Source organism: Amblyomma maculatum, chromosome 3, assembly GCF_055883805.1.
Source record: "Amblyomma maculatum isolate TAMU_Amacu chromosome 3, ASM5588380v1, whole genome shotgun sequence".
In the NCBI taxonomy this organism is placed as follows: Eukaryota; Metazoa; Arthropoda; class Arachnida; order Ixodida; family Ixodidae; genus Amblyomma; species Amblyomma maculatum.
In genome coordinates, this window is record NC_139346.1 from 155,543,882 (window position 1) to 155,571,852 (window position 27,971).

At 44.9% G+C, this 27,971-nt stretch overlaps 2 protein-coding genes across 2 annotated transcripts; one reads left to right on the plus strand and one right to left on the minus strand.

The window, feature by feature from the left end:
- Positions 1-56: 56 nt before the first annotated feature.
- LOC146196547 (malectin-B) lies at positions 57-26,238 on the plus strand. The gene is made up of 4 exons (XM_084598293.1): positions 57-650; positions 13,249-13,428; positions 14,352-14,409; positions 23,985-26,238. The coding sequence occupies exons 1-4, from the start codon at positions 300-302 to the stop codon at positions 24,221-24,223; spliced, it is 828 nt and encodes a 275-aa protein (XP_084454419.1). The 5' UTR covers positions 57-299; the 3' UTR covers positions 24,224-26,238.
- LOC146196548 (uncharacterized) lies at positions 5,518-7,609 on the minus strand. The gene has a single exon (XM_084598291.1). The coding sequence runs from the start codon at positions 7,003-7,005 to the stop codon at positions 5,869-5,871; it is 1,137 nt and encodes a 378-aa protein (XP_084454417.1). The 5' UTR covers positions 7,006-7,609; the 3' UTR covers positions 5,518-5,868.
- Positions 26,239-27,971: the final 1,733 nt, after the last annotated feature.

Here is a 27,971-nt window from a genome sequence, read left to right on the forward strand (position 1 = left end):
TTGTTTGCCGTTTATTTGCATACGAATCTACCAACGAGAATGTGTGGCTCTCTCAACTGGCTGCGCACTGTTCCTTTCGCGTGGATTTCGGCAGCCGCTTGCCTGTAGACGCGATGTTCTTGATGAGTACGCGCTTGCTAGGTGATTCGTGCGTAGTAAGCCGACTAGCTCATGCCTGAAACGCGTAGAAAGTCGTCCTTGGACGGATATAGTCTATTAATCTCTTAAGCAAACCCTATCTTTCGTTTTTGGCATTATTTATTGGTCCCGGCGACCAGCTCTTCATTGCCGCCGTAAGGATGCAACGCTTCGTAGCATCACTTTTTCCGCTCTGCATTCTGCTCTCCTTTTGCGATCCTGCCCTTTGCTTGGGCGAAGTCATATATGCTATCAATGCCGGTGGTGAGGAACATGTGGACATTCACGGTATCAGGTACAAGCGAGATCCTCTGTTCGGAAAAGTCGGCACGGCGTCCGATTACGGGAAGCTTCTAGTCATTGGCCGGGCTCACAAGAACGATCATATCCTTTACCAGACGGAACGCTATCACACCGCCACATTTGGCTACGAAATCCCGGTTAACAAGGATGGTGACTACGTTTTGGTGCTCAAGTTCTGCGAAGTCTACTTCGATTCGTCGGGGCGGAAGGTAAGTGCCGCAGGAGCACAGTCTGCGTGGCGTTTCGCTACCAGCCACGCGTTTAAAATGCAGCGATTGCAGCTGCACCTGCTAGCTTTCGTAGCACTTCGTGCGATTTAATCAATTTAACGACTATTCTTTCTGTTCTTTCTTCACTACGCTATCCGCCGCTCGGCTTCCCATCCGAGTGTATTCGATCGCCGCGCGAGCGCTCGCGAGGAGCCGGAATCCGCGCCGAGCCATCTGCTCGTGTTCTACAGCGCACACATTGTGGTCGTCGCTTTTGTTTTATATTAAGTGCTGACACGCTTTGTCGTTGTTGTGAGGAAGTGGTGCTTTCGTTTGTCTGCTTTTTAATGTCTTTGATATTTTTTTTGCACTCGTCTTCCGACTGCTAGGCGCACCGGTAGCTGGGAATCCCGCTCGAAGACACATCCGTGCTTGGTTTCGCCCCCGTTTCGACGTGCCAACGAGGCACGCTTGCGCACCTCGTTTTACACGTTTGCAGTCCGTCTAAAATGTGTGCATTCATCATCGCTTGGCATTTAACTGTCGCTGCAGCATCGACGTTGTGGCATATTCTCTGCCTTCTGACTTTTTTTTTTTTCATTGTTTGGTACTTTATATTTTATTTTGGTGCGCTTGTCGCGCGACGTCAATCAACCTTTTTAAGCTGATGAATTGCGTACTGAAAGCTGCATTGGCTTTTAAAATGTCTGGTTAATATGAACGTTAACTTATACTGGTAACAACTATCAGTGTGATATAGACCGATTTGCAGTGATGTTAGCCACGGCTTGGGGTACTGGGAGGTCACAACGCTATCCTGGTTTTTCGGCGAGTAATCAGATGTTTCCAGTAGTGCAACAGAGTTATCTTTACGGAAAATGAATGCCAGCCTTTAAGCAAGGCTAAGTAGCAGTTACCAGCTGCACTCACCCAGCGTCATATGGGGTACAGATGACTCGTTTGTTATAAACTCCCATATAAAAAAAAAAAAATGTCCGGCGGAGTCGCCGACCTTGCAACAGCTTGAATCCTTGTAGTTTTTTAAGCGAGTGTTAGTACCATGTTGGAAAAAAAAAAAATGAGGTTAAAAGGGGGAAATGCAATAGCACCTTCATTTTTTTTTTTTTTTTTATGTCTGTCAATTACATATCATTGACCAGGTCATACTGCACTACATACTACACCACTACAGCATTCATATAAGAATTACAATGGATAACATACTATGCCATTGCAGTACCCATGCATGAATTACACTACACGACTTACTATGCCACTGCAGTACTCGGGCATAATTTAAAGTATGCAAAACATGTTATGCCAATTCCACTATGGGCCATACTACGCTACTATGGGATTCATACATAAATTACACAACACGGCACAGCATACAACGGCACTATAGTATCATACATCAATTGAACGACACAGCATTCTATTCGTACACGAAATACATTATGTGACATACTATGCCACTACAGTACTCATGCATGAATTGCAATATATGGCACATGGCAGCACTAAATATAATGATAATAATAATAATAATAATAATTGATTCACAGGAATGGAAAGGTGCAGTATTTGCCACACTTGTTCCATGGACACCTGAACCACGCAGTTAGGGAAGGGAGAAAGGTGGGAGTGAAAGCGGGAAGAGAGAAAGAGGTGCCGTAGTGGAGGGCTACATTTCGACCAGCTCATGAACTATACATGAATTACACTACACACCATACTATGCTACTACAGCACTTGTACACAGATTGCTGTATGCGACATATACTACTCTACTACAGTACGTGTATTGCCAAACCATATCCTGTAGGAGTAGTTAAACAGTGATTGTTGCTGAAAGGTGTCGCTGAAGTCAACCTAAAGGTAACATAGCAGGTGGGTGAAGCACGGCAAGGAGGTGGTGTTACACATGTGTAGTACCATGATGATACTTTTATTTATTTATTTTAAGGTGAAAGCCTTTAATGCCTCATCATTGTCGACAGAAGGTTGTCAGCAGAGGTTTCATTCTTTTGAGAGCGGGAGTTAAAAATAAATGAATAAACCTTGTCTCCACCGGGAATCGATCCTCCATCCCTTGGATCCTGAGACCAGCGCTTTACCAACTGCGCCATGCCCCGGATAGTGAAACGCTTTTCATAATTCCCCTTGTCTACCGTGAGCATGATAGCGGAATTCTGCGAGTGATTTATTTATTTATTTATTTACAGAAGACTGCTGGCTTTATTGCAAAGCCTTAAGCAGGAGTGGGTGTAAAATACACTTTGACAAAAAGAAAACCTCCCTGAGGTACGCGCAACTCAGCACACAATACCGAAAGAAACAACATTATACAATATTAGACGACGCCTGGCGTCAAAATGAGCACTGGGGAAAAAAAAAATGAAAATGTTGAATGCTGCAAAATTGTTACAAATTCCTAAGCGACTCCGTAAATGACTGCACAGTAGAAGCCTCTACAATATTCGCTTTGAGGACATTCCATTCGCGCACAGTACGGGGGAAGAAAGAATTCTTGTATGTTTCAGTGCGGCATGAGTATTCCTTCACTTTTAAAGAATGGTAGGATCGTGTCGAACGACCCGGGACGAGCTCAATGTACTTGCTGCTGTTAATTCCTAATTTGTTGTGAACAATCATGAACATGTATTTAAGCCTCTCGCGGTATCTCCTGAGCTGCAAAGAATCCAAATTTGCTTTCTCAAGTAGCATGGTAGGGGACGTCTGCCAGGTGTATGAATTATAAATAAATCGCACTGACTTTCTTTGAATATTTTCGAGTGTTTTAATGTTTTCTTTAGTATAAGGGTCCCACACAACAGAGGCGTATTCTAAAACAGGTCGGATAAAAGTTTTGTAAGCTAGTAACCTAATTTCCTGCGTAGAGTACCGGAGAGATCTTCTTAAAGCCAAGTTTTTTCATAGCTTTATTTTTAATATTAGAAATGTGTTTGTTCCACCGTAGGTCAGAGCTAATCGTTAATCCCAAGTACTTGTAGCTGTCCACGGTAGACAGGGGATGGTTATTAATAGTATAGGCAAAACTTAATGGCCGCTTCTTCCGCGTAATAGACATCGAAACTGTTTTTTTAGTATTAATACTCATCTGCCACGTTGAGCACCAATCATCAATTTTAGCCAAGGCGTCATTAAGAAGAAGCTGGTCAGCAGGAGTTCGTATTTCGTGATATAATACACAATCGTCGGCAAACAGCTTGATTTTGACAGGAATGTCTTTAACAATGTCATTTATAAAAATTAAAAAGAACAATGGCCCAAGTACTGAGCCTTGTGGGATACCGGAGCTTACCAAAGCTGGGCTCGAACATGCATTGCCGATTGATATGGACTGATATCGAGACGATAGATATGCTTGTATCCGCGTCAACAGTAGATCGTTTTTAAAGATAGTATTTAGCTTTAGCAAGAACTTACTGTGTGAGACCCGGTCAAATGCTTTTTCGAAATCTAAGAAAATGACATCAATTTGACATTGGTTATCAATAGCTGCGGCAAAATCCTGCATCGTCTCTAGAAGTTGGGTCACTGTAGAGAAGCCTTTGCGAAAACCGTGTTGCCGGTCGTCAATTACGTGATTGGTTTCCAGGAAGGCTGATATATGCCCAAAAAGTATATGTTCAAGTATTTTTGAAGAAGTACACAGTAAAGATATTGGCCTATATGAGCTAAGTAGAGATGAATTTTCAGTTTTGGGAATAGGAATAATTTTTCCGTGCTTCCAGTCCTCCGGGAGCTCGGCGTTTAATAGAGACTTCTTAAATATGAGCGTTAAGTACTTGGAACACCATTCGGCATATCTCACAAGAAACGTATTTGGTATGTCATCAATTCCCGGCGTCTTTTTTGCGTCACAACTGAGAAGCAGAGAGAAAACACCTTCTTCAGTTACAGATACATCAGTAATAGGCGGACAAGCTGAGTTAAAATGAGGCTTTCTACCATCATCGTGCGTAAACACAGTACAAAAGAAACGGTTGAAAGACGAAGCAATCTGTGTTGCATCAGTAATCAGTTCGCCGTCAACGACAACGCTGTACACAGGTTTCTTTTTCTTTGATAACTGCCGCCAGAATTTTGCAGGGGACGAAACAAGAAAGTTTTTCATAGATACGCTAAAGTGATACTCTTTTGCTTTTTTGATACTGTGTTTTAAGTTCAAGCGCATATCAGACAGTTTAGCAGCATCAACTGCCGACTGGCTTCGCCGAAGTTTTTTGCGAACTCTCTTCATCTTTCGTCCCATGCGTACAAGTTCCCTCGTCATCCAAGGGCTGCTGGCGCGGAGGGTAATTACCCGAGTAGGCACAAAACGCGAAATGCAATTCAGAGCAAGGTTCTTAAAGAAAACCCAGAGATTTTCTACTGAGCAGTCGCAGGATTCGTAAAGAACCACAAAATCTGAGAATGAAATATCAAGCAAGTCTAAAACTGCAACATCATCAGCACGCGAGAAGTTTGGCACAACACGCACCTCTTTCTTTTTATTTTTCGGAAGAAGCAATGGAATGTTTAAAGATACCATAACATGGTCAGATATGCCTTCGAAATATTGAAGTAGAGGACCGCGACGAAAGACACTGTTACTAACGAAGAAAAGATCAAGAATGGATTTCTTATCCTTTTGTATACGCGTTGCTTGCTTTACTAATTGAGTTAAATCGTGATCAAGTACGATGTCTACAAGTAGTTCGGCTGATGTGCAGAGCGGCTCTGGAAACTGTTTGTCCCAATTGACGAGCGGCATGTTAAAGTCTCCAGCCAATAGTACATTACTTGATTGTGCTTTTATAGTACATAAGAACTCATTTAGTTTCTAAAAGAAAACACCGTCACCTCGTGGTGGGCGGTAAAACGCGCCAATAACAAGACTAAGTTCATTTAGAATTAGTTTACAAATGACGCATTCAATTCCTTGCACGTCAGGTAGCCTGATTACTTGGAAAGATTCTTGAAAAAGAATTGCAACACCACCACCGCGAGAAGTCCTGTCTTTGCGCATAATTCTGTATCCTGGTGGCGTAATTTCTTCATCAGTGATATCAGAGTGCAGCCAGGTTTCGGTGATTATAATGATATGCGGTTTATGCGCCACTACTATACTTTCCAAATCCTCAGACTTGTTCACAATGCTCCGGGCGTTAAACTGAATACATTTTAGCGATTTAATTTGACTGTTCTCGATTCATTGGTCACTTTGTTTTCGATTCCGGCTGCCATGCTCTAGGACTCTTTCTTTGCTAGTGTCATCCCAAACAAACAGATCGTCACCAATTTTTATCTTATTGTAGATTAGCTTAACCTTCTGACCGGCTTTTCGAATCTCTGCGGTGCTTTCCCAGAGATTCTTCCGTATCTGCCGCGTGGTATACGAAAAGTCTTCTGAAATAGAGTAATCGGTGTCTTTTAGTTTCGAGCAGTTTTTCAGTATGTTAGCTTTCTCACGATGATCCATCAGCTTGATAATAACAGGTCGATGCTTGTTAGGTTGCTTGCGACCGATTCTATGAATTCTCTCGGCTGAAACAACTTTCGTGTCCATTTTGTCACAGAACACGCCTTTCAACACACTCTGTGACAGTTCTTCGTAAGTTTCATTCAATTTTTCAGGAATTCCGAACACGATTACATTATTTCGTCTGCCCCGGTCTTCTAGGTCGACAAGCTTCCTTTCTAAGCATGTAACTCGTGATTCTAGCTCCCGGCTTAAATCTCTGAATTCATTTATAGCTGATGTGAATTCTTCCACTTTGTGCAATTTGGCCTCAATTTCGCCCAGTCTCCGCTGAATATCTTTCTGGCCTTCAAGGAGCTGGGTCAGTAGCTGTTCAGTGGGTGGCCCAGGGTTGGACTCAATGTCGCCACACAGCATAAGTAGAGACAATATGAAGTCACGACCAATAAAATAAACTTCAAGCACTCTACGTGGGCATGTCAGCTGGATAAGGCACATATTATTGGATTTGATTCTAGAAACATTGCTACTAACCTGCATGAAAAACAGGAATGAATTTGACATGGTGTCGACTGGATGCCAGCTGACATGCCCACTGAAGAAGGATGATGGCAGGAGGGCTTTTATATCGTGGTTCGTCGATGACGTCGATGAGGTAGCACGTGGCGATCCCCAGCAGTCACTCAGATTCGGAAATTCTTTTTCTTTTGCGCAGTCTCCGTGCTGGCGTAGGCGTTCAGCGAGGATGAATTCCGTGTTCACAGCGCCGGCTTCCGCAGTCGAGACGATTAGGGCAAACTGCATGAAAAACGGGAATGGATTTGACATGGTGTCGACTGGATGCCAGCTGACATGCCCAGCTGACATACCCACTAGATACTGCGCCTTTCCTTTCCTGTAAACGAATTATAGAGCGCCGGTGAACTTTGATGCCTTCAATGAAATGCTGGTTGTTTTCAACAAGGGGCATGCAATGTACTGTCACGACAGATCATGACGTCACTAGGCGATTCATGCATGTACGAAGCTGACACCGCCGGCTGTCCGATCCAGGCGTCCACGCACACATTTCATTTGCCACTTCCTTGAACGCTGCACCGCACAGCAAACAGAAGCAGACCCAGATGTCTAGGAGGCGTTAGCACAGCAGACATCAGTGGCATTTCAAATTGATTTAAAGGGTAGAAAAGGTGCAGTATCTGTCACCATTCTCCGTGGACACATGTACCATGCTGTAAACTGAAAGAAGAGAGGGAGATAGAGGTGCTGGTTACGATCCACCGCGCTATAATGGCTTTCGCCTCATTGTACTTTAGTGGTCCAAAGTGCCCTCCAGAATTTTTTGGTTTATTCGCACAACAAACTCTAAAACATAGATCTAGAATGCATTAAGGTTCATAAAAAAACGTTTTCACATTTTTTTTTCTTACAGATGTAAAATTTAAATGATATCAAAGCTGATTAGTTTCATATCGTTCTTGTCTGTTGCACCTAGGACTAGAGGGCGCTGGCTGTACAGAGCAGTAGTATGCGAGAAGTGGCTGCGAACAAGATTAGCAAAGGAGTGGAGAGGTTTACATGGGAGTGCTGTCGTCGCTTTCTGTCTAGTCTTAGTTGAATTAACTCTGTGTACCATACACTCACTGAAGGCAGGAAACGATTACGGTGAAGGTAATTGCATAGTGTTAACCGTTGTCATACCGCCACCTCATGGCTCTGCTCGCGGCATGTTTTTCGGCTATTAAGAAACAAAAAGAATCACATAATGCAGCCTAAACTAATATACACCCCAGGAAAGTTGTTAGTGAATGGCAAAAGAATTAAGAAATAAATTACACTCAGGGGATTCGAACAGGTGTTGTGAGTGCAGAGTGTGCATGCTACACACGGACGGAGGACAAGAAAACACACACACGAGCTCTGAAGCTGCGTCAAAATGTGCGATCCGTCCGTAATGTATCTCTCCGCCTTCCCCTGGGGGGCCAGCCTGGACACTTGCCTGACCATGGTCAGCAGATCAGGGGCAGTTCTCCTGGGCTCCACAGCGAAATTTGGTCCATGACTGAGAAACTGATGGACATCCTCGGGGACGTCCTTGATGCTGCCAACGAGATGACAGGATTTCTGGTCGGCTTCTTCTTAGCCGGCGCGAGCGCACATAGACATGGGAGGATCTGCTGCCAGAGAAATTCGGTGGTACGGGTGCTAATGGCAGAAAATTCGTGCCATTTCCTTGTCGAGGATTGCGGCAGCGAAGATGATAGCACAAGCAGCCGGAGGGACTCCCGCTGAAGACGAGCAAGATGTTGACATTCTTGTCTTGACATTGCTCGTCTTCAGCGGGAGTACCTCCGGCTGCTCGTGCTGTCATCTTCGCCGCCACAATCCTCAACAAGAAAATGGCACGGGCTTTCTGCCATTGCCGCTCGTACCACCGAATTCCTCTGGCAGTGGATCCTTCCACGTCTACGTGCGCTCGCGCCAGTTAAGAAGCCGATCAGAAATCCCGTCCACCTCATCGGCGGCGTCAAGGACATCCTCAGAGGATGTCCATCGGTTTCTCAGCCATGGACCAAAGTTCGCTGGGGAACCTAGGAGAACTGCACCTGATCTGCTGACCATGGTCAGGCAAGTATCCAGGCTGGCCCCCCAGGGGAAGGCGGAGAGATACATTGCGGATGGATCGGCCATTGTGACTCGAAGCTGCGTTTCAGCGCTCATGTGTGCGTTTTCTTGTCCTCTGTTCGTGTGTAGCATGCGCTGTTGAAGTACATAACGGAAAACCAGCTAGCCCGTCAGCTTACTCTATCCTTCTAGGGAAGGAAAAGAGCCAAGTTCAACCTTTTGCATAAATTGAAATCTCATCAGTTTACCACTTGGAATAGTAGTGAAAGAGTACAGTTGCTTATTACCATGCCTAGAAAAAGAACGGGATGGAAGATTCTCTTTTGTCTCGCTCCCCGCATGTGGCTTGTTTTGCCGATTTTTATAATCTTTCTGCTTTGTGAGCGCTCTAAAAGCAACCAAATCAACAGATATCCAACATGCGAGTGTGCTAAGGGACATCTGCCTTTTAAGGTGAAAGCCTTTAATGGCTCATACTGTCGTTCGCAGAAGGCGTCTCACTTTGCGGCCACCCTAAGTCACATGATGCCACCCAAGATGACGGCCACCATAGGTCAAGGTGGGCCACCCTGGGCCCACACCACCCAAAGGGGGATGTATTAATGCGTAAGCCCTAATGCGCTTTCGTTACGTGGAAGGCAGTAGCCGGCAGCTGACATGGCCGAGCACTAACTGGACCTAGGGCTTCCTGACATTACGTTCGGCAGGTGCTGCCAACTTGGGCCTCTCCTCTTATATGGGAGGGTGATATCAGAATCAGCCTGCCAAGACCCTTGCATTCACGTTATCCCTAAGCCACGCAAACACGTTCCTATGGCCCGGTTAAAGCAGGGCTTTATATGTTGGCTGGTAGCTTACGCTATTGTGTCATACTGATCCAGACGTCTGTGCGGCGCCTTTCATTTGGCGCTTCCTCGAACGTCACATCACACAGCCTACAGAAGTAGACGCAGTAAAACCAGGAATCAGCGAAGTTTCAAACAAATGCTTTCGCCTTATCGCACTTTAAGGGTCCAAAGTGCCACACAAATGTTTTCATTTCTACAATGACCGAGAAAATATAAGGAACGAGGCCTCTTGGTGGCAAAACATGCCTTGCTGAGATGCTTACTTACAGATTTCTTCAAATTGAGCAATAACAAAAATACGTCCCAAGCGCAGTATAATGACGCACCTGTGGCTCGGCGTCATTCAGACTAGAAGCCATTTGCGTCGCAGGTTTCATGAGTGCAAATCAAATATTATCATAAATGAAGCGTACACATTTCATAAGAACTGAAATATATGGGCGGAACAGTGCACCGGCTTTGCTAAGCTTGGATTTCGATCCCGAGCCAGCGAGCCGGTTAATGTCCAATGCAGCGCACGGAGCATGCATGAGTCATCCATTAACATGCATTTCAGTCTACTAGCATTTGCGCCCGCGAAGAGCACCTTTTGATCTGTGTACTTAATCTTCGACTGCAAGATTTGCTTTAATAATGTCGTAATCTAACAACAAAACCGTATATACATCGCATATGCTACAGCCTAAAATTATGATCAACAAGTGAGCCGCTTCACTTCACAGCGCTGATAATTATGTAGCGGACTTACTCTGAGAGGCACTGTCTACTGTTTACAATCACATGGGAAATGTATTTTGCAGTCAGTAGTGACTCATCTCCCCTCAGTCATTTGCTCTACAGTGTAGACGGGAATAACAAGTTTCTGGCATTTAATTAAGCTTGCTTCATGGAAATTTGTAGCAGTCTTGTCGATCCCCCATGCGACATAGCTCGTGAATGCGTACACGTGCAAAAGAGCGCGCGACCCACGCGGCGATAGCAGCGAGCGAGCCGTCAACGTCACAGGTCATAGATGACGGTGTACATCGGGGACTGCAGCACCACTGAGCAATGCTTTGGGAGCCTATACTGAGTTTTAGTCTAACAAACTCCTTAGCTGTTTCAGGACCACTTCATAGGAAATCGGTCATATATAACCGATGGTATCTGATGCACTGCCAAGCATGAATTTCCGTGCGATGAAATATGTAGGCGCACCTAGGTAGATATTATGAGAGCTGTAGTACTTAGTTTCTACGTTGTTCTTTTTTTTCGGCAGGCAGTGATGTAGAAAAAATAATTATTCGAAGCGGAGGGTTCTCAAATGTCAACAAAAATGTTGTCGAGCATCGTGCTAGGATGCGCTACTAATTCGACACCTTTTTCATGATTCCACTGCTTCTACCGTGGATTTTCTAAAATAGAGTAGTAGCAGAGAGTCCAAAGACGACTTTGTGGGGTCAGATTTTAGCTGGGATGATGAGTCAGTCAAGTATTAGTCTGTAACTTTATACAGTGGCCCAAGAAAGGTATACGTTTAGGTTAAGCTCGCTCTTGAGCAGTTGCACAAGCTCACTGTATGTTCCTGCTGTTTTATTTCTTTTCACTATAGTTTCAGCAACCCTGTATGACAGAGTTTCGGCAACAAGGAAAGCTATGGCACATGAGGTGGCTCCTTCGGAACTTTAGGTATTGCTAAGCTTATTTTGATACATCAGTTGGAATATGAGCACCTACCTTTCTGAGGAGAGCTCCTGGAGCAGATTTTCAATTTTGATGGCAAACTAAATTGCACTTTGCCGTGCTGCGCAAAACAGACCAGCCATAAACCACAAAAGGTCGAAATGCAAAAAACTTCTAAGCTGTGCCATAGGCAGAGGAAGATCCCGCTGAAAACAAAATTTTTATCAATTTAGCAATGTTGTTACGAAGATGGCACACCTTCAAAGTGGACTTCACCACATAAACATGTTTGGGTCACGGTAATTTGGAGTCACTTCATATTGTTAATGCAGTTAGGAGAAGGGATGTGTGGGACTCCCAATAACTGCCGCTGGAGCTGGTCATCACTACTTCCGAAAAAAAGGAAATCGGCAGTTAGACGTGCCAAAGTTTGGAGCGGAAGCTCCAAATCTCGCATGCAAAGCTCAAGATCATGTCATTCCGCACCAGTGATCTTTAAAGCATGTTGTGCCTAACTATGTGGCTTGCTCACCTGGCAGGTGTGCTTACTGCATGACTCTCACACTCGAAAGGTGCCCCTAACCACTTGACTCACTCGCTTGGCAGGTGTGCTTAACTACGTGACTCGCCGTTGGCTCACCACTCATTCCCGCAGATGACTGACCATTCTCCTGATATAAGCACAAGCGCTGTTCAGTGTTTTGCAGAGTGATGGGAGAACTAGGGGGGGGGGGGGGGGGGGTTGCAGGTACTAGTCGTCTGACCACCCTGCAGATGTTGTGCAATATTTGAAAATGGTATACAAATCGCGGAATTAAAAGTTGGCGCAAGTTCGACACATAATCAAGTGTCAGCGCCCACTCAAAACTGAGACAGATACTGCGTCTTCCTTTCCCCTAAAACTGACTTGAGGAAGAAATATGATAAAATGTTGCTGAATGAAAAAGCAGTGTCACAGAATCTATAGCGTCTACTCTCAAGGTGAAGCTTGAGCATCCCCCTAATTCGAACCGTCCAACCATGCATAATCATGGTTAACACAGCTTTCACTCATATCACTAGGTCCAAGCCAAGTCTAAAAACTCGTTTTTTTTTTTTTGCCATAAAAATGAGAATGCAACATTTTTCTGTATCTTGCAGTGTTTCATTTTGAAATTCAAGCCTTTTTTTTTTTACTTTCTCGAGTTTTCTTCAGAAAGTTATTGTAGTCATATTTTTTGTCATTTGTAAAGGTAAAAAAAAAATGGTATATATTTGAAAGGCTATTTAAGTAGCTACATTTTAGTACATTTTACTGCAAAATCATCCAAATATTTCATTCGATAAAGTTTTGTCTCCAAGACTCTTCAGGTTCGCCTGTTTTACTCCATGGTCATGAAAGACTTAACACTAAAGAAAACAAAACGCATTATGCCAACTTTGTATATTTTGAAGTTTTGATATTACTGTATGCATGCTTTTTCAGCACTGTGTTAATTCTTTCCCCTAAAATTAATCTTAAACTGAAAGATATTTTGTTTTCATGTTATGTGTAGAGCTTAGGTAAATATTATTCATTAATATGTAAGAGCATTTAAGTAGCTACAATTTGATATATGTTATGCCAGGGTTGTTGACTAAACAAAGCAGTAAACTTGATAAGAATGCAGCGGTCACAACTGTACTTTTAAAGCAGTACCGTAAATCGTGTTAGTAATGTGGTCATAAAGGTTGCTCAGTATGAAGAAGGAGCTACTAAGTCTACTCCAGCAACTTGTTACGCTCCCAGATTCACAGCTTATTGCTGGCATTTGCTCCCATGACTGGAGCTTGATTGATTTCTTTTTTTTTTTCCAATATACATTTTTTGATAGGAAAATAGACCAGTGTGGACTGAAGTTTACTCATCATTCAGAACTACCTCTTGCTCTGTGTTTTCTGTTGCTTCCGCACATGTTCCGTAACAAAAAAAAAAAAAAAAAAAAAATTCACGCAGGTGTTTGACGTGGTCTTGAATGGACAGCACACTGTGGTGGCTGACCTAGACATCCATGCCAAGGTTGGACGAGGAGTTGCTCACGATGAGTACATTGCATTCAGCATCAAGGGCAACAAGCTGCGCATCAACGGGGAAGAGTCCACCCATGATGGAAAGATCAAGGTTGAATTCATCAAGGTACATGTATAAGCATGGATTTTCTTGCACAGCGCCTCAATGGCTTTTTTGCCTTGTTTGAGTGTATCCATTGTGGAAGTTTATATGGAGGTCTCAAGAGTTGGGCATAAAATGCACCATGTGCTTAGTATAGAAAGAAAACGGCGGGATGATATACTGTAAAAGTCAAGTCCCTCTTTGAGACAACCATTTACATTCATTTGTTGTCTTGCTGCAGCTACAGGTGGCGAAGAAACATAGACATTTTGCATTAATTCGCTCCGTGCATGAATGGCCTTACCCCTAACAAGCGGCCAGATGTGGAACAAGCTTCCGTTCACTTCCGGAGCACTTTTAATTGGTTTAGCAGTTTGTGTCTCGGGGTTGTAAGGCTGGAAAATTGAGTGTTGCATGACTTGTCTCATGACTGTTTCTTTTCAACGAAAACAATTGCATATCCTCCACCGTTCACACATGTGATGGCACTGTTAGGCCAGAACGTCATATTGTTTACCGCTGGCACTGACTACCAAAATGCTTTGTGTCAACTGTAGTACTTTACTCGTGCCTTCGTTCTTGCAGCGGCATTCTTATTATTAGGCTCAGCAAACCCGGCACTGTATTCAACGGCATGTATTCATGTAGCTTTTTCTGTAGGTGACACCATGTGCAACTGATATTGAACTGTGTCTTTGACGACTGTGTGATTTTGGCTTGATGGCAGCAATGTTTCAAAATATCAAGGCGTTAATGATTGTCCTGCCCTAATTACATGTCAGTTATTATTTGGCTGAAGCAATAGTAAGCAACAGCCGGAGTTTAATATTTGGAAGCCTGCAGCTTAGGCCTTGTTCAATACATCAACTTATACATTACACCCTGCACTTAGTTTAATTAATTTTTACTGCATTTTTCGCTACATGTCAATTCCCTTTATTTTGCAGGGATACCGGGACAATCCAAAGGTTAATGCCATCTATGTGATGAGGGGAACACTGGATGGTAAGAAGTTTTATTTCATGCACCGTAAATGCTTATTTGTCCTTGTTATCGCACATCTAGATAGTGTTCATAGTTCCAGGATTTAAAAAAAAAATACAAAAAGCAGTACACAAAAGTTGTTTTTGTGCATGTGGTATGCTGCCAGGTGGACACAAACTGTGAGGATATTTATCGTAATATCAGTAATTAACTAACTGAAGTAATTAAATTTTTATTTGCTTGAGTTAGCATGCAGTTTATATTGAAAACTACCAGGTAATGGCATTTGAGGGCCTCTGTTTTGTAGAATTATCCTTGCAGTTCTCTTACTGGCCATGCCAGTTGGGCCCCAAGGTGGTGGTGCAGTGGTTAGGGCGCTTGACTCCTGTGCCCAAGGATGTGAACCAAATCTCGACTGCGGTGGCTGCTTTTGTGAAAGGCAAGGCGCCCGTGTGCTGCGTGATGTCTGTGCAAAATTTCCGGAGCCCTCCATTGCAGTGTCTTTCATAGCCCGAGTCGGTTTGGCACGTAAAACCCCTCAAACCATGCCATTTGGTCATGCCCATCCACTGTTTGGATGTAGGGTTGTGTGACATATGTGACCTGTCATCACTTGACCATATGACATGTTGATTAAGCAGGAACAGCCAACTTGGGTTTCTCCTTTCAAATGGGAGGGATCGCAATCAGCCTTGCAGGATCCTTGCATTCTTAGTGAGACACGCTACCCCTAGGTCACGCAGGCACGTTTGCACGATTTAGTTAAGCAGGTCATTACATCTATCTCAGGTGGCCTTTCATATACAATTCTACAATAAAGAGTGTGTTCCACGAGGTGGAGTCCGGAAACAGCCCAAGCAAGTCGACGCAAGCATAGAAGAATGGGTCATTTGGGATGGGAATGGGCTCCAGGCATCCAGAAGGCAAAACGGAAGGCTTCTTCTGTGGCTGACACATCTCGCATGTGGCCACATAGTTTTGGACAGAGTGGTAGAGCCCTGGCTAGTAGAAACGGTGGCGCACGCTGCCATACATGCGGTAGGTGCCAAGCTGTCCAGCCGTGGGAGCATCATGTAACTGCTCGAGTACGGTAGGGAGCAGACATTGGGGAATGATGAGCAAGAGCTCACGTCATCAGGTCGCGTATTGCAGCGGTATAGTGCGTCTTCTGTGAGTACGAACAGGGCTAGGGTAGGATAAGAATGACTGGTAGTCAGACGGTCGATTAGAGAACGCAGTGTAGAATCTAAGCGCTGTTCTTTGACGATGTGGGGAAAGGCCGATAAAGAAGAGATGCATGCGACGACATCAGAGTCAGAATCGGCGAGGGGACAGGACAAGCAGTTTGCATCTTGGTGAAACGACAGAGAAGGTATGCTCTTGTAATCGTAACGTCCAGTGTTCCAAACGACCAGTGGGGTCTTTGAGTGAAGAGAGCCAGCATAAGGCATGGTGGTCCACGATGACAGTAAAGGGTCTCAAAACAAATAAGGGCACAATTTCGTAACGGCCCAAACAAGGGCCAGGCATTCCCTCTTTGTGATGGAGCAATTTTGTTTAGCCGTAGATAGGAGACAGTTGGCATACGCAATCACCCTGGTGTGACTGTGGTGTCGCTGAGCAAGTATAACTCCAATGCCATGGTCACTTGAGTTCAGTTGGGGCAGAAGGGTTCAATTCGGCCAAGACGGGTAGGATGGTGAGAGCACAAATTATCTCCGATAAAGCTGCAGCCTGTTCGGGGCCCCAAGAGAAGGGTACAATTAGTAGCACCTTTCTTTCCCTCCCAGCGGCCACGAATTACAGACGCTAGCGCCAAACTTCCCATCGTGGCGGGAGGGGGCGCATAAAAAATGGACTTGACGGGGGAGGCCGTATAGCGGAGCGGTCCAAGAAAACGGCGCGCTGTAGGGGGTGTCAGTAGGTTGCTTCAAGCAGCGTGGGTCGCATGCTCGCATGCATCCGTGCCCGGGAAAACGCTCTGCCGCAGATTTTCTACCGCACCTTACCGTTCCTGTTGCGTCGTGACCGGCTGGCGGCAGGAACAGTATGATGGAAAGAAAAACCACCGGCACAGCGTTCTCGAGGGCGCAGGTGCTCGCGAGCAAGCGTACCCAACCGCGGCAAGAAATGGCACAGAGAACAGCAGATATTGTCTTCCTTTTTTTTATTAACTGCATGTGAAATAGAGAATGAAAACATGCGACGGGGTATCACTCACACACACACGCACACACACATTCACGCACACAAATACCACTTTACATATCCAAATTTTTACAGTAGTGCTCTGCGCTAACATTGCAATCTTGGATGCTTGCTTTATCAATACAAAAGAACCCAGCTTGCCGGCACAGCTTGTTTCAATATGTGCACAGCTGATATGAAATCAAATAAATGATACACATATTCATTATGCGCATTCCATACCAACAAAGCAATGCAGAATTATAGAGTAAATGCATGCATTCTAGTATACCTTGTGGTTGGTATTCGATGCTGACAATCACATGTCACCATTCTATACATAACCAAAATACATGATTAAAAATTTACACTAGCCTTCCTGGAAGAACCGTTATCTTCAAACACACTTACACTTCTCCACAGGACATGAAGGTAACAAGTTCAACAACACCAACCACAGCGGATGTCGCTCACTGTAAGGGCCAGCTCAATCAGCAGAAGAGATGGGTTCATAGCTGCACGTAGACAAGTCTCTCATCTCACGAAGGGGCAGAGAGCCAGCAGGAGTGAGATGCACAGAGTACAAAAGCCACAAAGAACAATTGCGACTTTGGCCGATAAGCCAACACGCAGAGAATTCACAGTGCTAGGCCACACAGGGGACCGACACGGATGCCGTTTCTAATTCAAAACGAGTGGAGTCAGTAATGGTTGCAGTGGTTCGCGCGAGGGCGAAGCCACGCAGCGGAGTCGGCGGCGCCGTCGGTGCGAGAGGAAAATTTAACCGCGAGGGAGAAGTCCGCCTCCCATGTTTTGCGCTTTCGCTTTCGCCCTCGTGTGTAAGAAGGTGCGGCGAATTAGACGAGACGGAAGTGCCGCTGTGCTTCCGCGGCCTGACGGGAGCACGTGGCCTCTGTTCTTTGCAAAGCGCGGCCACTGACAGCTGATAAGTATCAGTGGTAAAAGTACATGCAAAGTAAGCTTGGTCGGCTGCTCTTTCTGAGCATGCCCTGGTACCACCTATTGTCATCTTCTGCTGATGGCAGCACTTTGTGAAATGTGAAGGCCATATGCTCCCATGTTCTCTCTCATATTGCTTCTAGCTGTATGTCTTTGTTCAGCAGATCGGTGAGAGGGTGGCCAACAGTTGCAAAGTTCTGGACGAAGCTTCGGAAATAAAAACACAAGCCGATAAAACTTTGAACTTTGCGCTATGAATGGGGCATGGGAAAAGCATTGACGGCACTAATCTTACCTGGTCAGGCTGAACACAGTCTGCGTTAACCAAGTGGCCAAGAACTTTGATTTCCCAGTAATCAAAGCTGTATTTCTTTGAGTTGAGCTGAAGTCCGGCACGGCAGAAAAGCGCAAGAATGGTAGAAAGGTGAGAGAAGTGGCTGGCAAAAGTGGACGAGAAAACAATGGTGTCATCGAAGTAAAGCAAGTAAGTCGTCCACTTGAAGCCTCAAAACAGAGTTGTTCATCCTTTTGAAAGTGGCAGGGGCATTACAAAGACGAAAAAGTATCACTTTAAATTGGTAGCGGCCATCAGGAGTGAAGAATGCTGTTCTTTCATAGTCTCGTTCGGATCTGCCAGTTGCCATAATGAAGACCGATGGAGAAAAAGTAGCTGGCACTGTGCAAGCGGTCAAGTAGAATAAGGTATTGTTATGCGGGGATCCAGGCACTGATAGCGAGCAAGACCGGAGCGGTGGTGGCTTAACTTGTAGAAGCTAGTCTGGAAAAGCACTTCCTCTTTCTCAACGATCTGTCCCCTTAATCGGAACTTCTTCTTTGCAATCTGGCCCCCGCAATAAAGAAGAGCCATCCTGGTGACTCAAGGAGGTGAAAGGATAGCGGGATCCTAATAAGGCTTCAAACGGTCGACGTGAACGATCTCGCGCCCACGGTGGCGAAGGTCGGTGGAAGCGGCTAGCGGTTCAACTTGGTAATTGACGGGAGAGGTCTGTTGGAGCACTAGATAGGGTCTGTGGTACTTGGAAGTAAACTTGCTGGTCAGACCTGGGAGTGTCGATGGGACCCAGAGCCATTCGTGAGCATCGGGAAAGAATTGGTGGACAGAGTGGCTGCTGTTGCTATGGGCTTTCTTCTGGGCTTGCTCGTCCAAAGTAAGCGAGCAAGCCGGCTTGCGATATTCTTCGGCGTGCCTGGCAGCTGCTGAAAGCTATGTATGCTCTGAGATATCAGGACGGTAGGGGAGGATGGCGTCAAGTAGAGACGAAGGTTCATGCCCGTACAGCAGAAAAAAATGGCGAGAATCCTGTACTAGTTGCTTGAACAGCGGTGTTGTAGGCATAAGTTATAAATGGGAGAATCTTGGCCCAATCGGAGTGATCGGAGGCGGTGTACTTGGACATCATATCACCCAGTGTGCAATTGAAGCACTCTGTCAGGTAGTTGGTTTGAGGGTGGTACGCGCTGGCTGTCCGGTGGATGGTCTGACATTCGTGTAGGAGCGCTTCGATAACCTCGGATAAGGAAGATTTGCCTCGATCACTTAAAAGTTCACGCGGGGGCCCCATGCTACAGAATGAAATGATGAAGAAAGGACGCAATATTGGGTCCGGTGGCATCCTGAAGTGCTGCTGTCTCCGCATAGCGAGTAAGGTGAGCGATGGCCACGATGATCCAACTATTCCTTGCAGGTGTGTACGGCAGAGGTTTATACAAATCGATTCCAACATCATGGAATGGTCGGTATAGGCATGGAAGATGCTGTAGTGGAGACGGCTGATGGAGAGGAGGAAGCTTGCGACGCTGGCAATCGATGCATGAACGCACATACTTACTGACGAAGCTATACATACTGCACCAATAAAAGCGCTGTCGCAACCGTTCATAAGTCTTAAATACACCCACGTGGCCACACTGCGGATCGTTATGGTAAGATGTGCAGATATCTCTACGGAGGTGGCGAGGTACGACGAGCAGCCGCTTAAGGTCTATCCACACTTGCGACTAAATGAGGACGCGCGACTGGTAGTCGCGCAACGAGAGGAGAGGAGCTCGCTACTACTGATGTTCACACTTGCGACAGTCGCCTTCTCGTTCTGTTCTCGTTCTGAACGAGTTGGGAATAGGAGAGCTGCTGGGCGATGACAGCGAACGTCGGTAGCAGCCGCTTGCCAGACACTTCAGCTTTTTCAGGCGAGCCGGTGCGCATGCCGCGCTCTCGTGTTTCCAGGAGAACGCCGACGACGAATAGACGGTGTCAATATAAAATGTTGCACCTGCGTGAAAAACCCATTTCTCAAAAGTTCATGGTACTAACCGGATAGTCTGAATATCTTTCTGAATATCTTTCCAATCTCCTCCCAGGCCATATGTTCCTTCTCCCTGCCTTTGAATTCCGGGTGCCGTTTGTTGAAAAGGTAGGGGTATTCTTTAATTGCATTGAGAAGGTGCTCGATCGAGTACTCCGGGACCTCGCTGATTGGTGAAATGGTTTGCGACTAGTAGTCGCGCGACTGGAAATTCGAGCAGTGCCCGATCGGCCCGCGGCAGTCGCTTTTCGACCGATGCGACCATTTGCGACTGTCGCTTTTCGACCAAAACGGTCACGCGACCGCTGCTAGTCGCAAGTGTGAACGGGCCTTTACGGTCATCTGGCATATAGTTGCGTCGATAGAGAAGACGGTCATGAAGGGCGAAATGCTGCACTTGACGACGAAGGGCTTAAGGAGCCGGTGAAAGTGACGAGTTCGTAAGAAGATCGATTAGTGATGTTAGCCACGGATCCTTGCGCTGTTCAGATGGCATGTCTTCGATGAACAGGGAAGGCAAGGCGGAGCTGGAGGCAGGGGACAACGGAGCGTCAGGCGGCACCGGCGAGCGAGATAAAGTGTCTGCATCAGAGTGCTTGCGCTCTGTACGATAGATGACTCGGATACCATACTCTTGTAGTCTAAGCGACCAGCGGGCGAGACGGCCGGTGGGGTCTTTTAGTGAAGACAACACAAAGCTTGTGGTCTGTAACAACATCAAATGGGTGCCCATACAAGTATGGGCGAAATTTCTGAAGCACCCAAACAATGGCCAAGCTTTCCTTTTCTGTCACCGAGTAGTTTATCTCGGCCGTGGTCAACATTCGTCTTGTGTATGCCACAACGTATTCATCAACACCGGGTTTTCGTTGGGCAAGAACAGCGTCGAGGCCGGCGTCGCTGGCATCAGTGTACACTTCGATAGGAGCAGCCGGGTCAAAACGGCGCAATACAGGGGGTGTGGTAAGTATCGTGCGTAATTTCGTAAAAGCAGTATCGCAAGCTGGCTGGTGACCAGGCAGAAAGATGTTTGTGAGCGCTGAGAAGTCTCATCAGAGGGTCAATGATGGTCACAAAGTTCCGAACGAAACGTCTAAAATAGGAGCAAAGCCTATAAACTGCATAGTTGCTTGATAGATGTTGCTCGGCATGCCCAATGCACTCGCCATGTTGCAACGTGAGTGAATAGAACGAATCGTTACTAATGGCAAGTTCAGTGCAGCCACTTCGTACACTAATGACTGCGCAGGGCAGGGGAAGACAGCATCGCGAGACGAAAAGGGAAGATGTGGTGAAGAGCACTGTACAGTCATGAAGAAAGGTATAGTTATAGTATAGTAGAAAGGTATAGTATAGAAAGGAAGACGGGAAACGGGAGCCATTACCACTTTTGCATCATACCCTTTAGAGGGAGCTTAACTGTCTCCAAATTTTATAGCGAAAACTTTACTAGCCATTACACAAAAATCTGGTCGCCAGCATATGGACTCGATGGTACCCCAAGAAGACTTCTGGTGCCCACGGAAACAAGTGAGACAGGTACTGCGCCTTTTCCTTCCTGTGAACCAGTTATGAAGGCGAAAGCCTTTCTAGGCTCACGGTGAAAATCTCGCGTCGGCGAGACTTGTCCGCTAGATGTGTCAGCGAGATTCCATGAGTGACAGATATTGAATCTTTTCTTTCCTGTAAACCAGTTATGGAATGCCGGTGAACTTTGATGCGTTAAAGAAGGGGGCGCGCAATGTACCATGTGCAGCAGCAACGCTCAGACTTTCGCATTTCTCCACTACAGATTCTGCAGTGCTCTTAAAACCCTTTTTTTTTTTTTTTTTTTTTTACGTGATGAATGAGCAGCTATTTAATAAAGCTAGATGTTTGACATACTGGGACTGCAATGGGGGAATCAACTACTACTATAAACTTATAGGCTCATAGAGCCTAAGTTTTTTGTGCCTATTATAATAAAAGAAAACGAAATGCGCATGTATCATGATTTGAATAACAAAGACTGCAATCAGTATTTCACTCGGTGTCATAATCTTTACATAATTCAAGAAACAAAATGTGCATATTTAGTGCACAATTTCCATAACAAACACTATATCTAATCCAACATTTCACTCAGTTGCATAACCTTCTGTTAATACAAAAAAAAAGATGCACATATTAATTGCACAATTTGCCTTGCAAACACCAGATCCATTATTTCACTCACTGGCAATGCAACAAAAAAAGACTTTCAAGCAAGTTTTAAACCAGTTTTGAGAGCTTATGAAACTTTTGAGTGCTTACAATACTGTTGCATTTGCAGTGCTACGTAGTAAGGAATGACTTGAACCATTATGTCCTTTTTATTGCCTATAATTGTCTATAATGTAGTCAACTGTGATGTCGAAAGCGTTTTTAAAACTGCTCTTCTACTTGTAAGAGAGAAAGCGTGGGAATAGTTGTGTGCGTTAGCCTTCGTTTTGCTTTTTGAAAGACTGATTAAGGCTGCTTCAGGCCTTGTCACATTAACAGAACCCACGGTCCTAGTTATGCATGCCGAACACTCTGTGCATTTCAGCAGTTTTCTGCATAGAAACCTGGGGACTTAATTATCTAATTTTTTTGCACTGGCTGAGTTAGGTTCATCAAAAAGGAAGACCTCACATTCATTCTCACTCTCAACAAGACCGTCAAGTTTTCCCTTCAGCTCATTTATGCGTGACTGGTGAGGCCATCTTTGAATGCTTGAGTAATGTCAAATAGGTTTATCAGATGTGATTCTTCATTGTCCTGCAGTTACCATACTTAGGAGGTTTTCTGATCTCCCATTGTCATTCTTGTGAGACAATGAAGAAGGAGAAGAAATGTCCTTCCCTATTTAACCATGTTAGAATTTTATATCGGCAAAAAACAAAGTTGACAAGAGAAGTGGTAGAAGCATATTTTATTTCAAAGGACATCAAATGTGTCATCAAGACTTCTCTTGCTCTTTTAAGCAAAGAGGTTTATTTTTTTAGTGTCTATTTTATGAGCAGATGAACCCAGGGATGTTTCACGCAGAAGCTTAGTTTTTGTCTGGGCATTGGATTAAAGGCTTAGGCTGAGTTGCGAGCTAGCGCTTGTCCTGTAGCTTCCTTTTATCTTGTCCTATGTCTTCCCTTTTGCGCTGTTTTTATTATCAATGGATGTTTACCAACTCGCCCAACAAAGTATATTGGTAAGCAAAGCTTCTTATGTGGTAGCTCCAAGAGCATATCATTGGCATCAGTATCAGTAAAAACAAAGAACAGTCTGGTGGGTAGCTGTGAGCCGTTGGCGGTTTGCAGGTTATTTTTTCTCTCCTCTGACATGTAGCTGGGACAACGGGTGAACATCCAAGGAACTACGTCCTTTGTGAGGATCACGCTTTGTGGTGTACTAACGAGAACATGTCCCTTGTAAACTGCATTCCAAGTCTTTGGGATGTACTGTGCATCAAACTTTTTTTACATGGTCGGTCTGTCACTTGCACGATGCGGTCTTTGCATGGAATCGCATGTGGCCATACCTTCAAATCCTCCCCTCCTTTCGGAGCCGCAAAGAGAGATAATTTCGCATCACATGTTCAGTACCCCAAGTTGCGTCGAGGCACAGCGCATTTCCACCCCATTTCTTTTGCATTCAGGACAGCAGTTTGCCTACACACAGTAAATTTTCCTTGCCATCCAAAATACTTATCAGACAATTAAAATTGTAATCAGTAAGGTACAAACGTAAGCGGCAAGCGCAAACGAAGCACGTTGCGTACACCACATCAAGCGCTCAGCCTCCTGCGGTGTAAGATATGGTAGCAAGCCTACCACCTCCTGGCCAAGTCACAATTTTCCACATGCAGTTCTGCCTAATTAGTCATCACATCCATTTACAAGTACTGATGTGCCCGGTTGGGGTATTTGTGCAAGATATATGTTGTTTTCTTGCATTTTGTGTCAGCTTATGGCAGCATGAACTTAACCTAACCAACCCTAGCCCAGCCTAGCCATTGTTTCTTGGTTGCAAAGATTCAAATACTGAAATAAAGTAACACATTTCGTCAAGGTTATGACCACATGCAAGGTATTGCCATTCACTGTGGCGATTCCCTTTTTTCTTTTGCAGATGTGCCCGAAATGCCCCCATTGGAAGAGATTGAGGAAGAGGACGAGGAAGAGGAGGAAGACGTTCCTGCCAGCCATGGCTCTGGCGACTCAGCTCATGGATCTCAGCATCAGCCGCGGCGACCCTCTGGGCCCCGTAGCCCCAACCCATACACGGGAGACGATAGCAGCGCCCTCCTCCCCATCTTTGTTGCCATCGGAGCCTTCATTCCGCTCCTGTTCTGCCTGTGCAAACTCTGAGCACCATCTGAATGGTCTAGATGATTTTGGCACCACAGCCCAAAAATGGGAGCAGAAATGGGTGAGGCTGTGGAGTGAGGTGTGAGGTGAATGGGGTGTACAGAGCATTGTGGGTTCATTTGGACTGCAGCTGAAGCTTGTATTCTAAATCCTCGCCAGATGTCGGGGCTGCCCTTTGTGCGTACTGAATGAAAGTGCTGGCTTAGGCACGTGCACCACCAGCTTTTGCTGCAGTTCAAGGAACTACAGCTGTCTCGTGTGATTGTGTGTGTCGAAGAAAGCGATGGCAAGCGTGCAAGCAGTCCGGTACGAAGGAGGGTTACTGCATTTCATTTCAGGGCCCATACATCCAGGGGCATAAACTTTTTGGGAAAGTGAACATTGACAAAGACTTTCTTGGTCCACTTTTAGTCATCTACATTATGCAGCATGAAACAGGGCTTCAGAATATTTTGCTTCATTCCACTGATCATGTGTGACAGAGTGGTACTGGAGTAAATTACAGTGATGAGTTTGCATATAAGTCGTTGTGATTGTGGCTTATAACACAACTGTCAAGTGGTCCTACCGGTCTTTCATGTTTTGTTAGGAATTTGAGAACCAAGCAGAAGATAAGCATAATTTAATATTTCTATTCCCCTGTGGCATGTAGGCTTGCGTGAAGATTTTTGCCTTTTTTTTTTTTCCTGCAGGATGATGTGGACAGTGCATAATGGTAGCTCAAATGTAGCATCATGTTGTACAGAGCGAGCACTACTTTTTGTACATGTCCTTCTGCATTTCTACTCTGTCAGTTGCATTGTGCGGGTCTGCTTATAATGCAGTGAGTGCATTGTCATTCATTACACTTCATTGGGGCATTTCTTCATCATTTTCATGGTTTTGATTGCAGCATGCTGAGCACACATGAATTGCTTCCAAGTAGGTTCTAGCATTGGGTGACGTATGCGGAGGTGAGCGGTCCTTCTTGAGAGTGAAGTTATCTCCACAGGTGAGAAGCAATACCTGTGGCATGAAGCTGTGTGTCTCAGTAGCTCGTCTATTTTAGCACCGATTGTCACTTGGTAGGTGCAGAGAACTAAACGTGGTATGTACTGGACTTGTGGAAAAGCCTATTACATGCAAATAGAGCAAAGGCTGATGGTTACAGCATGTGTGTCTTCTCGTGAGTGCCACAAAAACTTTTGTGTAGCTATCTTCAGGCCATGAAACATTCCGAGCACAGTTGCTATCCACTCCTGCATCTGTGGAGAAAAGAGTGGCAGGTGTGGTTGTTTGGGAGACTTCTGCTTCGTGCCAAAAGGCAGAACTTGCGAAAGGCTTGAAGTTCTTGATGCAGGCCAAGCATTTTGTTGTGTGAACTGGACACAGCCTCTGCCTCTTGATTCTCCATAGAACAATTCGACGTGATAGGTTTATTGTGAAATGCAGGCCAGGGAGTCAATGTGTGATGAAAGGCAAAATGCAGGCGTTAGTCTAGAATTTCCAAGTGTTACTCTAGAATTTCAAGCAACATTGAAAGTCATCTGTTTACTGTTCTTCTTTCATGGTGAGGGTACTGCTTGTTTTGTAGGAAGGAAGTGAAAGGGCATGTCTTCAGGGTTGCCGGTTTTCTAGTGTTTTTTCTGGTGTGCTTTTGAAGCGGGCTTTTATAGTTGTATGTTTGGGTTGTTTTCTCTTTATGTGTACAGCATTTTTGCTTTTGTTAATAGGTTCTTCACTTTACTGTGACATTTAACTGGCACACATTGACCTTGTAGTTTTTCTTGACGTAATTGTCTGCCAGACTTGCTGAGACCTGAGACCTGTCTTGTTTTTTGTTTCTAAACTTTCGTTAGTGTGACTTCCTTTGTTTTCCTCAGAAATTTCTTTATTTCCCTGACAAATCACCATATTGCATAATTAGCATACCTTTAAGAAAGGGAGGGGTGGAGAGAAATTTATATATTTACATACCTATGTATACATGTACCATACAAAACGCATGTCCTATATTAAAAGATTTTGCATTGAAATCTGCAGTTTGTGACAATGCTTGTAGGTGTCATCATTTGCTTTGGGTCAACTTAAAAATGGAGAAAACTAAGGAACCTGAAAACGGTTGAGGATTGATCTGGCTGCTGTTGGCACTCAGCAGAGCAATCTTTACGTGTAATCAGGTTTCTTCTTAGTGCTCATGGTTTGTTGTCCTGTAAATGATTTCAGTCCTGGCAGCTCACGGGCTTTGGCACTAGTCTGGTGAAACCTTGGCTGCAGGATAGAATCCCATTTCAAACCAGCGGAAATGCAAGGACACTGGGGTGCTGAGTGATGCCAGAGCATGTTAGAAAGGTGACAATGGTAATTCGAAGCTGCATGAACTTTGGTTGCAGCAACAGGTCTGTTTATGTCGTAATTAAAAATTTCTTGCTGGAGTCTCATTGACTGCCTTGCTAAGTTTACAAATGACCTTTTCTGTCTTTGTTACAGTTCATTCCCTATTTATACTAGGGTCTCTAAATGTTGGTCTCCTGTGTGTATCTACTGCCTTCTTTTTTCTCTTTTTATGCCAGCAAATATGTTCAGTTGATTAGCCTTTCTTTGCCTCCTGATTTTCAGCCGATCTCCAATGGGGGTATGTGCCATTTGTTTGGACGAGAATACTATGGCTCCCCTGTAGTTCACGTGCAGCTTTTGCATGTTAAATCCAATAGTATTTTTGGGGCAGACTTGCGATTTCTAATGACAGAACCAGATTGGTCTGCATGTTTTGCAACTGGGCATTCGAGTCCGGCGGAGAGCATGTGCCCAACTCTGTGTTTCGAACACTCGAGTTCCAGCCGGAGCAAGTAAGTGGCACTCACAAACTGATGGAGGAAAAATACATAATTCCCTGCACTTGCTTGCTCTTCATATGCACGTGTCTGTTTTCAAACCTGTAACGAATCTAAGCTGCCACCGCTGCTTCTTGAAATAGTTTTGGCATCAACAGTCTACGATATTATTTCATTCTTGGTTGCACAGCCAAATGCGGGCACACAGAGAAAGTCGCGGTGCACTGTTTTTAGTCTACCAAAGCAGATAAATAATTGAATGGCTTCGAATTTACGAAATAGAAGTGTGTAAAGACAGTTTTCGCGCATACTTGGCAGTCATTCTCCAAGCCAAGGCTCCTCTATGGCTCGAGCTCACAAGTTCGTGACAAGGATTTGCATCCATAGTGGCGGCAAGTACTGATCATTTGCTACAAAGCACAGAGGGTGGAGCCGGCATCGTGAAGACAAGTGGTCGGAAATCGAGAGTCGAAGTCGACTGACTTCTCTACGGAGTGACCTTCGCTCGGCGATCGCTCCCCATGTGTGTTTGGAAGATGCGATCTGTCTTCTGGATCTGGGTTTTGGAAATACAGTTGCTCTGAAAAGAGAGGAAACGTTGCTCTGGAAGTGCTCCAGATCTGCAATTGGAAGTCACCAATTCACCATTGGTTACGGGTTAACCTTGAAGGAAGTTCGCATGTTGTAACTGGGCACAAGATACTAAGGTTTATGTTGGAAGTATTGGGCTTTTCTTTTTTTTTTTTTAATGAAAACCACAAGCCTAACATCTGATCTTTGTTGGCAAGAGATAAGGCAACATGTGGCAGCATGACAGTGAGCAAGTTAAGAAGCCCAAGACAGTATTTTTGGGTTCAAGCAGCATTCCCTAATTAGTGTGATTATGAAGTTTTAAAAATTTGGTGTGCACGTTAAGCTCTGCATTTAATGGTATG